This window comes from Tursiops truncatus, chromosome 16 (genome assembly GCF_011762595.2).
Source record: "Tursiops truncatus isolate mTurTru1 chromosome 16, mTurTru1.mat.Y, whole genome shotgun sequence".
In the NCBI taxonomy this organism is placed as follows: Eukaryota; Metazoa; Chordata; class Mammalia; order Artiodactyla; family Delphinidae; genus Tursiops; species Tursiops truncatus.
This window is the reverse complement of record NC_047049.1, coordinates 48,010,330-48,023,405: the sequence shown is the minus strand read 5'-3', so window position 1 is coordinate 48,023,405 and position 13,076 is coordinate 48,010,330. Positions and strand designations below refer to the sequence as shown.

Sequence of the window (13,076 nt, the reverse complement as noted above, 5' to 3'; positions counted from 1 at the left end):
GGCCAAGGCGAAGACCAGGCGAGGCAGGCTGGCTAGGGGATCAACTGGGGAGGTGGGGGGAGGGTGGTGGTGCTTCCGCCTGCATCTAGGCATCCTGGAGCACACTCATACTTAGCTGACCCTTTACTGAGGACTTCCGAGGCCAAGGGTAGGTTGGGGGTTGGGGGCTGCCAGACAGACAGAGGCCCCAGGTAGTGGGTGTCCTAAGGCTGGCAGAGGACCTGAGCCAATCCATCGGAGCTGGTGGCCTCCCCATCCCCCGTCCCCATCCCCCCGGCCTGTCGGAGCCCTCCTGGATCCACCTGATGGTTTGCTTTCCAGCCTGCCTGGTGCCTCCCCAGTGACCCCAGGCCACTGCATGCAGCACCTTGGGTGGCCCCAGGCCAGGGCTCTGTGTAAAGCCCTCTGGAGTAAATGGGAGAGATGTCCTCATTCAGCATTCTGTGTCCTTGGGCATTAGTCAAGGCACTGTGCCTAGCTGCTGTAGGTACAGAAGGAATCAGAAAGAGCTGATGTGATTGTGGCTGACCGTAATGCAAGGCTGATCATGTGAGGTCCAGAGACAGGGGGCGCTCCTCCGACTGGAGGATCAGAGAAAGCTTCCTGGAAGAAGGGGTCTGTGTGTTTGATCTTCGGGAACAGTTAGGAGTGGGGCATGTGCAGTTATGGAAGGCTGCACAGGTACTCTAAGCAGACAGAGCAGAGGTGCTGGGTCAGTGTCCCAGAACCCTGACTTAATCATTTTGGCTGGAATGGAGGGCGTGCAGAGGATGTTATGGTTAGTAGCGGTCTGGAGCTGAAATGCCAGGCTCTGGGTTTTGACTGTATTCCAACACAACGTGGAACGAGTGAAAGCTGCAGGGCACCAGTCACACTACAGCCTGTGGGGATCGTTGCGGACTGCACAGTTCTTGAGGGGTGTCATCACCTAGACTACAGTGTCAGTGTGGCCCCTGGAGTCATGCAGGGCAACAGCCCAGCTGCAGAGTGACATGGTCAGGGCTGCCCTGAGCAGTAGTCATCAGGCTGCAAGGTGGAATGCTAGGTAGGCAGGTGGCAGCATGAACAATTTCAAGATCAACCACTTGACTGGCATTCTATCATCATCCAATCAACAGAGATGTTCATATTCCATTCTCCAGCATCACCCCAGTAATGGCAAACCGCGCCCAGAACCATCAGTCACAGCACCTCCACCATCGTCAACATTTCCAGCCTGAACCCAATGACTACAAACCCCCAGGCCCAGCACCACCACCATCAACACCATCCCTATCCTTTCCATACCTAGTACCATTGTCATCAGTAAGAGCATAACCAAAGGCTACCACAACAGAGCAGGGTGCAGGGTTAGCACACTGCACCCTGATGCCAGTGGGGTAGAGGGGTGGGCTGAAAAGGGGACTGGAGCCAGGCTGTGTTTCTCCTTTGGCCACACCCTCCCCATGCAGCCACCAGCAGTCAATATAGTTGGGTTGGGTTGGTTTTTGCTTAGATGTTTAAGGTGAATTATGACCAAGGCAGGAGGCAGCTATAGAGTCCTAGACCAGGCTGGGGTGATCTGACGGGTACTGTCTTTAGGACTGAAGCCAGGGTCTAGTAAGTTCTCTGCAGTGCTTGCTTTCTGAGACACCCCCCCCTCCTTGGGGTTTCTGGGGGCTCAGGGAACTTCAGGCAGGAACTGACCTGGAAAAGAACCCAAGATCCTTCAGGATGCTCTTCAATGCCACTCCTACCTCCTCGAGGCCCTGGTTGCTTGGTGTCTGCAGACAGTGGTCCTAGATAGGATGCCCCTCAGCCAGAACCCCAAGCAGCAGGCTCACGTGCATGTCCTTGGTCCTGCCCTATGGTAGGGTCACATCCAGCCCCAACTTCACCCCACAGAATCCAGGGTTCACATGGAGCTATGCCTGGGGAGAGCCGCAGGTAAGCTGGTCTGACAGGGAATTGGAGCACAGGGGACAGGCAAAGCCAGTTTCCTATTTGCCCTGCAGAATACTTTCCCCAGCCTGGGTATTTTCATCACTGCTGTCCTCGATTCCCAGAAGCCCACTGGAAGCACGTGGCCGTGTCAGGGAGAAACAGATAAAGGAGAGGGGTGTCCTCTGTCAGGCGGAGCCTTCCCAGGCCATACATGTCCATGCCATGGGGCTCTGAGCAGCCAGTTCAGCAGTATGGTGTCAGCACCTGCAACTGTTTCTCTGAGGCGGCCACTTCACAGGCATGGCTTCCAGAAGCCAGGTTCTTTCATGAAGGGTGAGGAAGTGGCTCATGGAAGGGCCAGGGCTGGGTACCACCACAGGCCTAAGAGCTGGGCTGTCCAAGGCTTCCTCTCTGAACCACTAAGCTGGGAAAGAGCTGCACAGGGCATGGCCACTGCCCTTGTCCACCCTGGATGCTTCCTATGCAGTCCCAGAGAAGAATGGTGCGCCCTCCCCTGAGGCAGTCAGCTCAGCCTTGCCTCTTCTCCAGTCCTCTTCTTCCCTGACCCTCTCGTGCTATTTCATGCCTTTCTCTACCATACACTTCACTGGATGGAGGAGAGCACGTCGTGACGCTTTGGTCAATAGCTCATGGCCCCCTGGCATCCCTACCTGGGACAGACCTTTGTAGTACCTTGGTCCTCAAAGTGTGGTCCACAGACCAGCAGCATCAGCATCACCTGAAAGCTTGTCAGAAATGTAGACTCTCAGCCCCACCCCATACCTACTGGGCCAGAAGCTGCCTTTTAACAAGACTCCCAGGCAATTTGCCTGCATATTAAAGTCTGAGAAGTGGTATAGGGGTTAGTGATCACGCCTATCTCTGCCAGTTGGTAGCAATGTGATGTTTTAGCAGAGATTCAATCTTTCTGGACCTCAGGTTCCTCATCTGTAAAATGAGGATCTTGATACCAATCGCCCAGTGAGGTTGAAAGGATCAAATGGAGTAGTGGGGTGCCGCTTATACAGCTGTTTAGGGCAAGGCCTGGCATATGGTAAGCACTCAGAGAGGGAAGAGGATTATTCTAATTATTTCAAATAAGAATAGAGCCTTTTGTTGGGGAAAGATTCTACTTGACTGATTGCATGAAGAAGGTTCTTTGTTCCTGTATGAGGGACCCCTTGAGGTACTAGGTAAGGCTTCAAATCCACATGCCTCAGTCAGAGCCTGCTGTCACTGCCGGAAAGTTCTAGGAGCTCGAGCAATTCAATTCTCTCAGTCTCCATTCCTTCACTTATTAAAAAGAATTGATAATACCCACACCAGAGGGTTTTTGTGAGAATTAAAGACATAGGCCTGGCACATAGTAGGAGGTCAATAATTGAATTTCATAGCATAAGGAAAATCATTTCCACCTATAGGCGTTGCAGTATCCTGTCGCCGTTGTAACAAGTACAGACATATCTTAGTCCAACAACCCATGTACATTTCTTTGCTTTCCTATAATTTAATTTTTATTCCCGCCCTCATTTCACAGGTGGCCGAAATCTAATCTCATCGACCCAGGCTCTGATGTTCCTCTTGTCTGGGGTGGTTTTGGGAAAGAGGGGCTTGCAGGATGCCAAGGAGGGTGGGGTGGGGAGTCTGGGCACCTGGTCCTTGATCATGGTCTGCCTGTGCTGGCATCTGCTGGGGTATCTCCCTCCATCCGTCTGGTCACACTGGTCCACACTGGCAGAGCAGTCACCTCTCATGTTCCCAAGTACAGGGACTTTCAGATGTGCAGGCGCTCAGGGCCACGTCAGTGTCACTCTCAGGTGTGTGGGAAACTGTCTACAACCCCCAGGCCACAGGATGGCCTACAGGTCTTTGGGCTGCCTCAGGCCTGCCTGCCCCTTCACCATGGGCCTAGGCATAGGGGACCCTGGGGTCCTGCCACTTCCCCAGGGTTTGCCCAGAAAACGGGCACAGCTGCCTCTATTCTCCAATCCCTCACGCCACGTTGCCCCCTTTCTGGTCCAGATGACCTTGATCTGTCCGGCATGGTAGCTTTCACCCATCTTCCAAATGTATCATCAGTGCCCTGAGTGCTTCGCAGCCTAAAGCCCAGGCTATCACAACTTCAGAGCTTAAGCCCTTGACAACAAAATACCTTACCTCTGCTTTTTTCATTATATCATCCCTTCTCAAAGGCAAAGCGTGCCTCTGACTAAATGAGGAAGGGTGAAAGAAAGGAAAACAGGATGGGCGAGAAACCTTGGTTGATAATTTAGACTACTTTTTGACCGCACTGTTTTTATAGTACACGTTGAGAAAGACAAATTAGGAAGTACACAAAAATGGGAGGCAGGGGAATCTCACTAGGCTTGAAAATATTTTTGACGTTACTGTGATCTCCCTGTGGTCTGAGCCCTTCCGTCTTGGGGTCCTGGGTGGGGGTATTCTTTCCCTGAGCCTGGGGACAGGACTTCTGGAAGATTCTGCTCTGTTGGCAGTAAGGCTGGTACCTTCCGCCCAGCCTGCCTCTTCTGCAGCCACCGCCCCCCAGCAGAGGGGCGTCCTTGACCTGTTGTCTTTCTCGGTCCGCCTCATCAGCACCCCCATTGAGCATGCTCCAGTGTGCACCAGCCAGGCCACCACCCCGCTGCTGCCCGCTTCTGCCCAGCCGCCTGCTGCTGCCTCTCCCAGCGCAGCCTCGCCACCCCTGGCCACAGCCGCTGCCCACGCTGCCACCGCCTCTGCTGCAGCCCCTGCCTCAAGTCCTGAGGACAGTCCAAGGTAACTGGCCCACAGGTGCCAGCCCTGACTGCGGGGAAGGGAGGCAGGAAAGGCCTCCCCCGGGTCCATCTGTTGGCAGCTGTGTTGGGCCCTCAGAAAGGTCCATCCAAAGTGGTTAGGACCCCAGGGCCCTGGGGACGCCAAGGCTCTGCACTGCTTGGTGCTGAGAGAGAAGGGGAAACTGGAGGTGCATTCAGGGAAGTTTACTGGGACGTGTCACCCTGCCCCAGGGGCACATGCTCTAGGGAGAAAGGTGAAAGTCACACACACACATACAAAGTTAAATAACGAAGGGAGACTGTGGGGAAAGTCCGTGTTCCTGGAGCTGGGATTACAGAGAAAGAAAGGAAATCAAGGAGGCCTCCGTGGAGGAGGCTGCGGTAACCCACTGAAGGTGGGTCAGATTTGGGCAGATATTTAGCAACTACCTTGCCTTCTTTTGATGGAGAAGCATGCTAACTCCAGAGGCACCTGATGGAGTGGGATTTACATCTCTGCTCTACCACTTACTGTCTCTAACCTTCAGAAAGTGATGTAACTCCTCTGAACCTCCGTTTCCTCATCTGCTAAGGCACTAATGCAAAGCCTATTTTATAAGGTCAGGATAGAAAAAGTGTACATAAAACACCTAGCACATAATATGCTCTCAAGTATTGCAGGTTACTGCATCCCTGCTTGCCCTCATGGGTACTCAGGCAAGTCGGGGGAGGGGTGTGTTGAAGGGTGTGTTGAAGGGTGTGGGGAGGCAGAGGGGGTGGGCTGGACAGGTCATTCTGGAGCCGCCAGGCAGTGTAACAGGCCAGGCAGGCCCAGCTCTTTCTGGGCTGTGTGGAGCTGCCAAGTTGGTGTTTGGGGTCAGAGCCAGCTTTCCCAGTCGCCACACTCCCCTCCCAGGGTTTTGCTGGAAAGACATGGCTCTAGGTCAGGGTGCATAGTTCCCTGGTGCAGCCTGAGGCCCATGAAGGGTCGGCAAAGTGGCCTGTGTGCTGCACCCCTTCCCCCGGGGCTCCACAGTGACCCAGGTGGTGCTGAGCCCAGCCTTTCCCCATCCCAACTCAAGCATCAAGGGTGAGCCTGGCCCAGGCTTCCAGGGCTCCTCATATCCCAGCTTCCTGGGGACACGTAGCAAGCCGCTTCCCTTCTGCACACCGGAATCTCTTCAGGTAATCTCTTCAGGCCTTGCTCCCTGCACAAAGAAGAAACCTTGAGAAGGATAAGATATATCCCTGCTGTCTAGTGAGAAGATGCCTCCCCAGTTTGAAGGGGGGGCTTTAGATGCTGCGGCCCCATGGATGGTCTAGCCTCATCCCTGGGGCCTCAGCCCTGTTCAAGGGCAAGCTCCAGCGCCCGCTCCAGGCCTCCGTGTCTGGGGGCCCTCAGGACTCCCTCAACAGGACAAACCCTTCCTCTACTTTGCCTTGCAAAGAGATGTGAGGCCTGGGCGGAGGCTGGAGAAGGACCTGGAGGGCTCCCTGCATCAGGCTGGAGCAGAGGGGGCCAGGGGACCACGCTCTGGGCCCTCCTTGCACACGGGCTGGGATGGAGCTAGAGGGAGCCAATGGGAGACAAATGGACGCCCAACGTGGCCTCAGAATTCTTGCTGGGTATCTTAAGTCTCTGCTTGCGGCCCCAACACCAGTCTCTGGCAGAGGACCTGTAGTTCCTGGGATGCTGGGAAAGCATCCTCCACTGGTGGGAGAGTCTGGCCTTCTCCTGCCACAGTGGAAGCTGGGCACCTCTTGGACACGGCCTCTTTCTCTTCCACTGAGGCTCCTACTCCACTGGTCTTAACAGGGGTATATCAGAGAAGGGCAAGCCCAGGGAGGGGAGACAGTACCCTCATTCAGCCAGAAACACGGCAGCTTGGCGTGGCAAGCCCCCAGGTCTGGGACACTGGCTCTCTGAGACTCATTCTACCTCCAATTGTCTGGGACATCACCACAGACCCTTCTGAATCTATTTAGGAGCCTGGCGGTGGGTTCTTAGCTCAGGGCAACCCACTCCCAGAGCCCTAGAGAAGAAGGTATTCCCTTATCCTGTGACTCTGCCCAAAGGCAGGCAGGAAGCCATGGGTGGGCAGGGGTCAGTATATTTTAAGGGGCTCACTTCTCCAGCGCTCCCATCAATGCCCCATTTGCCCTGGGGGTGGTCATGTCATCCCCTTTAGGATGTGAAAGATGCAGAGAGAGACCAGGGACATGTTCTATAAGGTTTCATTAGTTGTAAATGAAAAAAAAAGGGGGGGTTCACTGACTATTGGAATTGGGAAACACTGGATCAGACAAAGTTAAACAGACTGCTTAGCTGTCGGAGCCTTCAGTTCTCTAAGAGGAGAGGCCAAGCGCAGCATTTCCTGAGGGCAATGAACTGGAACTTTTTTGTTTTCCCATCTCTTTGGTCCCATGGTCCCTGGGTCACAAGTGGGAAAAGGCTGCTTTAAGCTTCTCGGCAGATGTTCCACTGGGAGGAGGGCAACAGGAATCCTGTATGGAAGAGGAGCCTCTGAGTGTGTGTAGGGGGGGCGGGGGGGGGGGGGTCTCCTGGCCTCCCATGAGACCTCCCCGGAGCACTCTTGCCCAGAAACCTGAGACTTTGCTGCTCCCTCCAGCAACAATAGAAAGGGGGAGGGGGAGGAGGCCAGGTGGTCTGAGGCTGTGAGGTGCCCCAAAAGGTCAGGAGGTGGAGGGAGTAGGGTAGCTCTGAACATCTCCATCTCCCCTCTCTCCTTCCTCTGCCCCCTTCCCTGCCCCAGCCCCCATTCCACAGTCTCTACCCAGGGGTTGAAGGGTTTTCACTGCTCCTATCTGGCTGGTGCCTCTACTCTCTCTCTCCTAAGGCGGTGGCACCAGCAATGGGCTGTATTTCTCAAGGTGTCTCTGCTGTTCTAACCAGACTCACCAAGACTCAGCACCCAAGGAGCAGCTTCCTCCCCCTGAGACCTCCATGGTCTTTCCTTCTCAGCCTCTGGCAGCTCCCCAGGGATATCTTTGTCAGGTTTCCTCCTGAGAGGCTCCTTAAAGATCTGGGAGCCAGCCTGCTGTGTCTCCAGGCCCCAGGGCCCGGGTGGGGCTGTCCTTCTGGCTGTTAACTCTTAACCCCTTGGTTCCAGGCCCCAGGCCTCTGCCTACAGTCCCGCTGTGGCCACCTCTCCAGCACCTGCCGCCCATACATACAGCGAGGCCCCAGCTGCCCCTGCACCCAAGCCCCGGGTTGTCACCACTGCCAGTATCCGGCCTTCTGTCTACCAGCCAGGTGAGAGGCAGAGTGGGAAGGGAGGCTGTCTAGGCTGGGCGTGGGCTCCAGGGGTCAGCTCCAAAGCCACGTCCCCCTGAAGGATGGTGGTTATAGAGGCGCTGCTGATGAGGTTTCAGCCTTCCTTCCTCCAGTTGTGGGCCAGAATCTTATGGAAGCTGCCTCTGGTGCTGGGGAGACAGGTGGCCAGTGCCAGGCAGGGATGGGGCCTCCCAGCTCTTGGGAAGAGGACATTCCTGCCTGGGGATTTCCAGGCTCCAGGTGAGGAAGGGAGGGTTTAGAGGGGAGGGGCTTGTTCCTCCAGGAGTCTGGATCTGGCTCAAGGCAGAGGATAGGCAGCTGTAACAAAATGCCACGGGCTTTGAACAGGCCTACTGCATAATGTGATGCTGGGCAAACTGCTCACCTATCTGGTCTTTGGTTTCTTCAGCTGGGACAGGCTAACTAGAGGCATGGAGAGCACATGTGACAGGCGGGAGAGTGGCCCACACAGGGTCTCCAGGTGGCTGGCCTCACTGGCTGGCTGTTCCATCGCTCTGGTCCCCATTCTCGTCACTGCGGGGACCAGGGCTCAGCCTCTGTCTTCCCTTTTCCTAGGCAAAGTTGGGCCTCTCCCCAGAGTTCCAGGGCGGTTCTCAGGCTGGCTTAGACCCCCTCCTTCCCCTACATGCCCCTGCTCAGTGAACTTAAGGGAAGATAAGACAGGGACTGAGGCAGGAAGCACCTTGCTTGGGGGAGTTGACTTGATGTGCAGGGCAGAGGAGCCACAATCAGCCCTCTGTTCTATGAAGTATACTCTGACATTAGTGCTGAGGGTGTAGACGTGGCTTTAGCGTCAGACTCCGGTGCCAGGCTCCGCTCTGCTATCTAAGGCAAAGTACTTCATCTCCCAGTCCTGTTATTTCCTCGTTTAAAAAATAGGCATATTATGTACACCTGGTGCTCTGGGGATGAAATGAAGCACCCAGCACAGTGCTTGGCACACAGGAGGTGCCCTTCTCTGTCTCTTCAGAAGCAAGAACACAAAGTTCTGAGGTTAAAAGTCCACAGGATTAGGAAGCAGTTTGCAGCGGACTGCTGTGGTGAAAAATCTCCTATGGAGGTAGAGGAAGCAGCTGCTCTGCGGAGATGGGGGGCACAGGAGGGAGGGTGATAAGGAGCTGGGAGGAGCAGCGGCGGATGGAGGGGGCGCAGGGAGAGTATTTCCGCCCGGGTGCGGGCTCCGCTCCCAGGCAGGTCCTTCTGGGCATCTTCCGGGGCGGGCCCCGGGTTTCGGCGCCCCCGCCCCGGCCGCCGGCTCTCCTCTGCAGGCCCGCCAGGAGGCGGCACGGCTCCGGGGGCGCGCACCGCCGGGCCACCCTCTGGCGTCTGTCTCCTCCTCCTTCCGGCACTGGAGCCCGGGGCGGGGCGAGACGTGCTGGAGCCCTGGAGCTGCCGGCCTCTGCGGAGTTCCCAGGCCTTGCAGACGTTAACTCATTCCTGCCCGGAGGGAAGGAGGCCGCCGGGCGGCGCGCGCCTGAGCCGGCCTGCCTCTGCCCCCTCTCCTGAGGGTGGGGTCCCAGGGAGGCTGGCAGGTGGTGTGGGAAGAAACGAGGATCGTGGACCCGGGCCCCTCCCCTCCTCTCCACCGCCGACACCGGGCCCGGGGAGAGCGGGGAGCCCGTGTGCCGTCCGAGCTGCAGCTCCCCGCGAGGGGTCCTCCGGGTCCAGGGTGGAGTTCGCAGCCCAGATCTTATCGCCTGTGCCGAGGCTGGGTGGCCGCTCCCCGGAGCACCTGGGGCCCGGGAGAGGGCCGTGGGCAGAGGGCCCCCCACTTCCACCCCGACCCCCACCCCCGCGGGGGCTGTGCGCTCGCAGGAGCCGGGCGCGACCTGGAGTGAGTCAGAAATCACCTTGTTTAATTACACCATTCCCGAGCCAACGAGTGCGATAGGGGCTTTTGAACTTGCCAATTAGAGATGAAATATCACCTTCTAATTTGGACGAGCTTTATTCCGTCAAGCAGAAATAGCAACAGCCCAGGGCTCGCAGATGGGATATCAAGTCTCTCTCCTGGCACGTCGGGGATGGTGGGGCCAGCCAGGCTGAAGGGCGCAGAGGGAAGGGACCTGGGAAGCAGCTGCTCCTCACCGGGGACCTGATGGCTGAGGGAAGCTGCCGGCCTGCGCCTCGAAGAAGGGAAGGGCCCTAGCTCTGGGAGGGTGTAGTCTTGGGCAAGGAAGCAGCCCACCCGGGCCCAGATGCCGGGTGCCTCTGACCTGCTGAGACCTTCGTGTGGTGGGGATTTAGAAAAGGGGGGGTGGATCATGGAGTCTGGAAGCCCTTCCGAGGAGGGAAGAGAATGGCTGCCAGGCAAAGGGAATAGGGTTAGTGTTGCTGGAGGGAAGCTGGAAGTGGGCAAGGGCCCGATTTGGAAGGGGCGTGCTAAACCTTGTTTTGCTGCCTAGGGAGTGGTTAAGCAGGGAATCTGGAGTTGAGACCTGCTGCCTGAGTGCCAGTTTCAGCTCAGCGTTTCTTAAATTCTCCAAGCCTCAACTCCTCTTCTATAAAATGGACTTGAAAGTACTATCTGCCTGGTTGGATTGCAGCGAGTATTACATGAAATAGTGCACATAAGGGCCCTGGTGTGTGGAAGAAGTCAGTACTTGGTAACCGTTGTTCTGATTAGGACAGTACTGTCTAATAACAATACATTTTCTAGTAGCCACACTTTTTAAAAGGAAGCAGGTGAGATTAATTTTAATATATTTTATTTAACTCAGTATATTCAAAATATCATTTCAATGAACAATCAATATAAGATTATTAGTGAGATATTTTACTTTCTTTTCTTGTACTAAGTCTTTAAGAATTGGTGTGTATTTTATATTTATATTTATAGCATGTTTCAGTTTGGACTAGCCGCATTTCAAGTGCTTAATGGTCACATAGGGCTATGTATTGGGTAACACAGGATTAGGGCTTTCATTCTTAATCCCTTTTAGCAGAGATCCCCCCTCCCACTTTACAAAAAAAAAAAAAAAGGAAATAAGATCTTGCACAGAACCCCATTATTGAGAGAGGGCTGAAGCTGCTCTAGCATTTTGAGACCCTCTGTTCCAGGCACTTGGGAGCTGTGCAAGCTTGTTAGGGAGGGTGACAACACCTCAAATATGGGCTTCACAGGTTTACTAGTGCATGCAGCATGTCACTCCAGTAGGTCCCCACCCTGTGAGGCAGGCAGGGATGTCACACCTACCACCACTGATGATTAGACTCAGTCCCAGGTTACTGACTTCAGGGGTGCCACATCTCCCACCGCCTACATCCCACAGTCTCCCTGGGCTGGGATCCCTCAGGTGACCATCAAGCTGTGAGACGAGCTGACAGTTCATCTGGACCATGAGACCCAGGAGTCACTCTCCTCACCACCTTCACTAACATTTAATGACACATACACAGTGCCAGGTACAAGGCTAAGCCTTTATAGTTCTTATCTCCCATCATCCTTATAGCAACCCTGTGAGGTAGTAAGAATTATTATAGCCATTTTTAGACGAGGAAATTTGGGCCTAGAGACGTTACGGAACTTGCCCAAGGACACACAGCCAGGATGTTGTAGAGCTGGGACCTGAACCCAGGGCTCCTGATGGCTGTGCTACATGCCAGACCATGCAGCCTCCTCCAGGTTGACAGGTACTCCTCCACAATGTGGTGCGCCCAAATATTCTGGAACTTGGACTCATGTTTTTTACAGAGGCAGCTTGGGGTGATAGAAAGAATGGTTTTGGAAATTCACTCTGCCACTTACTAGCTCTGTCTGAGCCTCAGTGACCTCCACTGTAAAAGGGATTAACCCAGATGACCTGTTAGGTGCCTAGCCTACCCTCTTAGTAAGTGGGAAGAAGATTTCCTTACGGAGAAAATTTTACCTTTGGAAGCCAGCGTCACTCCCAGGATGGCTCTAGGGCAGGGCTGGGGAGGGTTTTACCCCTTCTGTTTTCAATAACACAGGCCCGGTCCCTATCCGTTCCCAGCACGGGGGTTTCCATGTCACCCACCTCTGAAGGGCCAATCATATGGGAGTAGAAGGTATGGGGTTGGAGCAGCAGGCTACAGGCCACCTAAGGTAATCTAGGGGAACCAGGTGGGGAGAGACCAAAGGCCAGGCCGGGAACTTCAGCCCTGAGAATGTCCTTCCTTTCCAGGCTGGAGCCTGATGGGGGCTGCCTCAGCATCTATCAGCACAGTCCATTCACCAGGCCAGACTCAGGAATGGGGAGGGAGGCTGCCCCGACACACTTCCTGGGGTAGGGGGAATGAGGCCTCTTTCCAGAGGAACAGACTGTAAGCTGAGGTGAGGCTTCTGGAACCTCCCTCCCTAGGAGGGGAAGCTGGTGAGACCATGTGTGCCGGACACAGCTGGGTCTGCCCCGGCTGGCTTTACAATGGGGGGCAGCAAAACTTAGAAAGCTGGGTTTTGAGGGCCCAGGCCTCGGAGGGCTTTGGGGGAGCAGCTGCTATGCTCCTTCGTGTTGCCGCCCTAAATCAGTTTCCACCAAAGTGATGAGGGGGAGCATGTGTCCCCCCAGAGGCAGCCGCAGGCTGAGGGAGCAGCTACACCTAGGCTGTGTCGCCCCAGCATCTCTGCCCAGCTTCCCTCCGAATACTGCCTTCAAGACCCACCACCCAAATGAAACCGAAATGGAATTTCCCCCCAGTACAAATCAAGCCACGCTGTTTTTCAAGAAAACGATTGTAGCTAAACCTGAAACCTGAACCTGAAAACCTAACTGTCCCGTCATCTGCTTTGTCCCAAAGGCTGGACTAGGTCCAGTTCAGCAAACGCTTGTGATTGAGGCATTTCAGATGTCAAATCACTGGTCAGAGTGCAAACAAAGGCATCTTCCAGTCAAGGCCAAGCTGACCCACTCCCACCCTCTTCCTGGCCCAGGGGATCCAGATATGAGCCTGGCCCGGCCACCCCTGCCCCCGTCCCTGTCTCCTGCAGGCCTCTGGCAGCCAAGGCCTGGCGGAGCCGCACCCCGCACAGCTGCAGATATTTATAGCCCTGTCCCTTCTCCGAAGCTCCCGAGGGCTCTGCTCCGACGGCTGTTTATCTCCCTTGGCTCCCTGCTGCAACT

General features: G+C 55.3%; 1 protein-coding gene across 4 annotated transcripts in view; it reads left to right on the top strand.

The window, feature by feature from the left end:
- LDB3 (LIM domain binding 3) overlaps positions 1-13,076 on the top strand; it is a 58,149-nt gene that overhangs the window by 30,304 nt on the left and 14,769 nt on the right. For 3 of the 4 annotated variants that reach the window (XM_019925746.3, XM_073793381.1, XM_073793382.1), the window contains one exon: positions 7,811-7,953. In XM_019925746.3, coding sequence (XP_019781305.2) covers positions 7,811-7,953 — 143 coding nt within the window. Of the gene's footprint in view, positions 1-4,518; positions 4,702-7,810; positions 7,954-13,076 lie in introns of all 4 variants that reach the window. The other variant, XM_033842044.2, reaches the window with a different exon arrangement.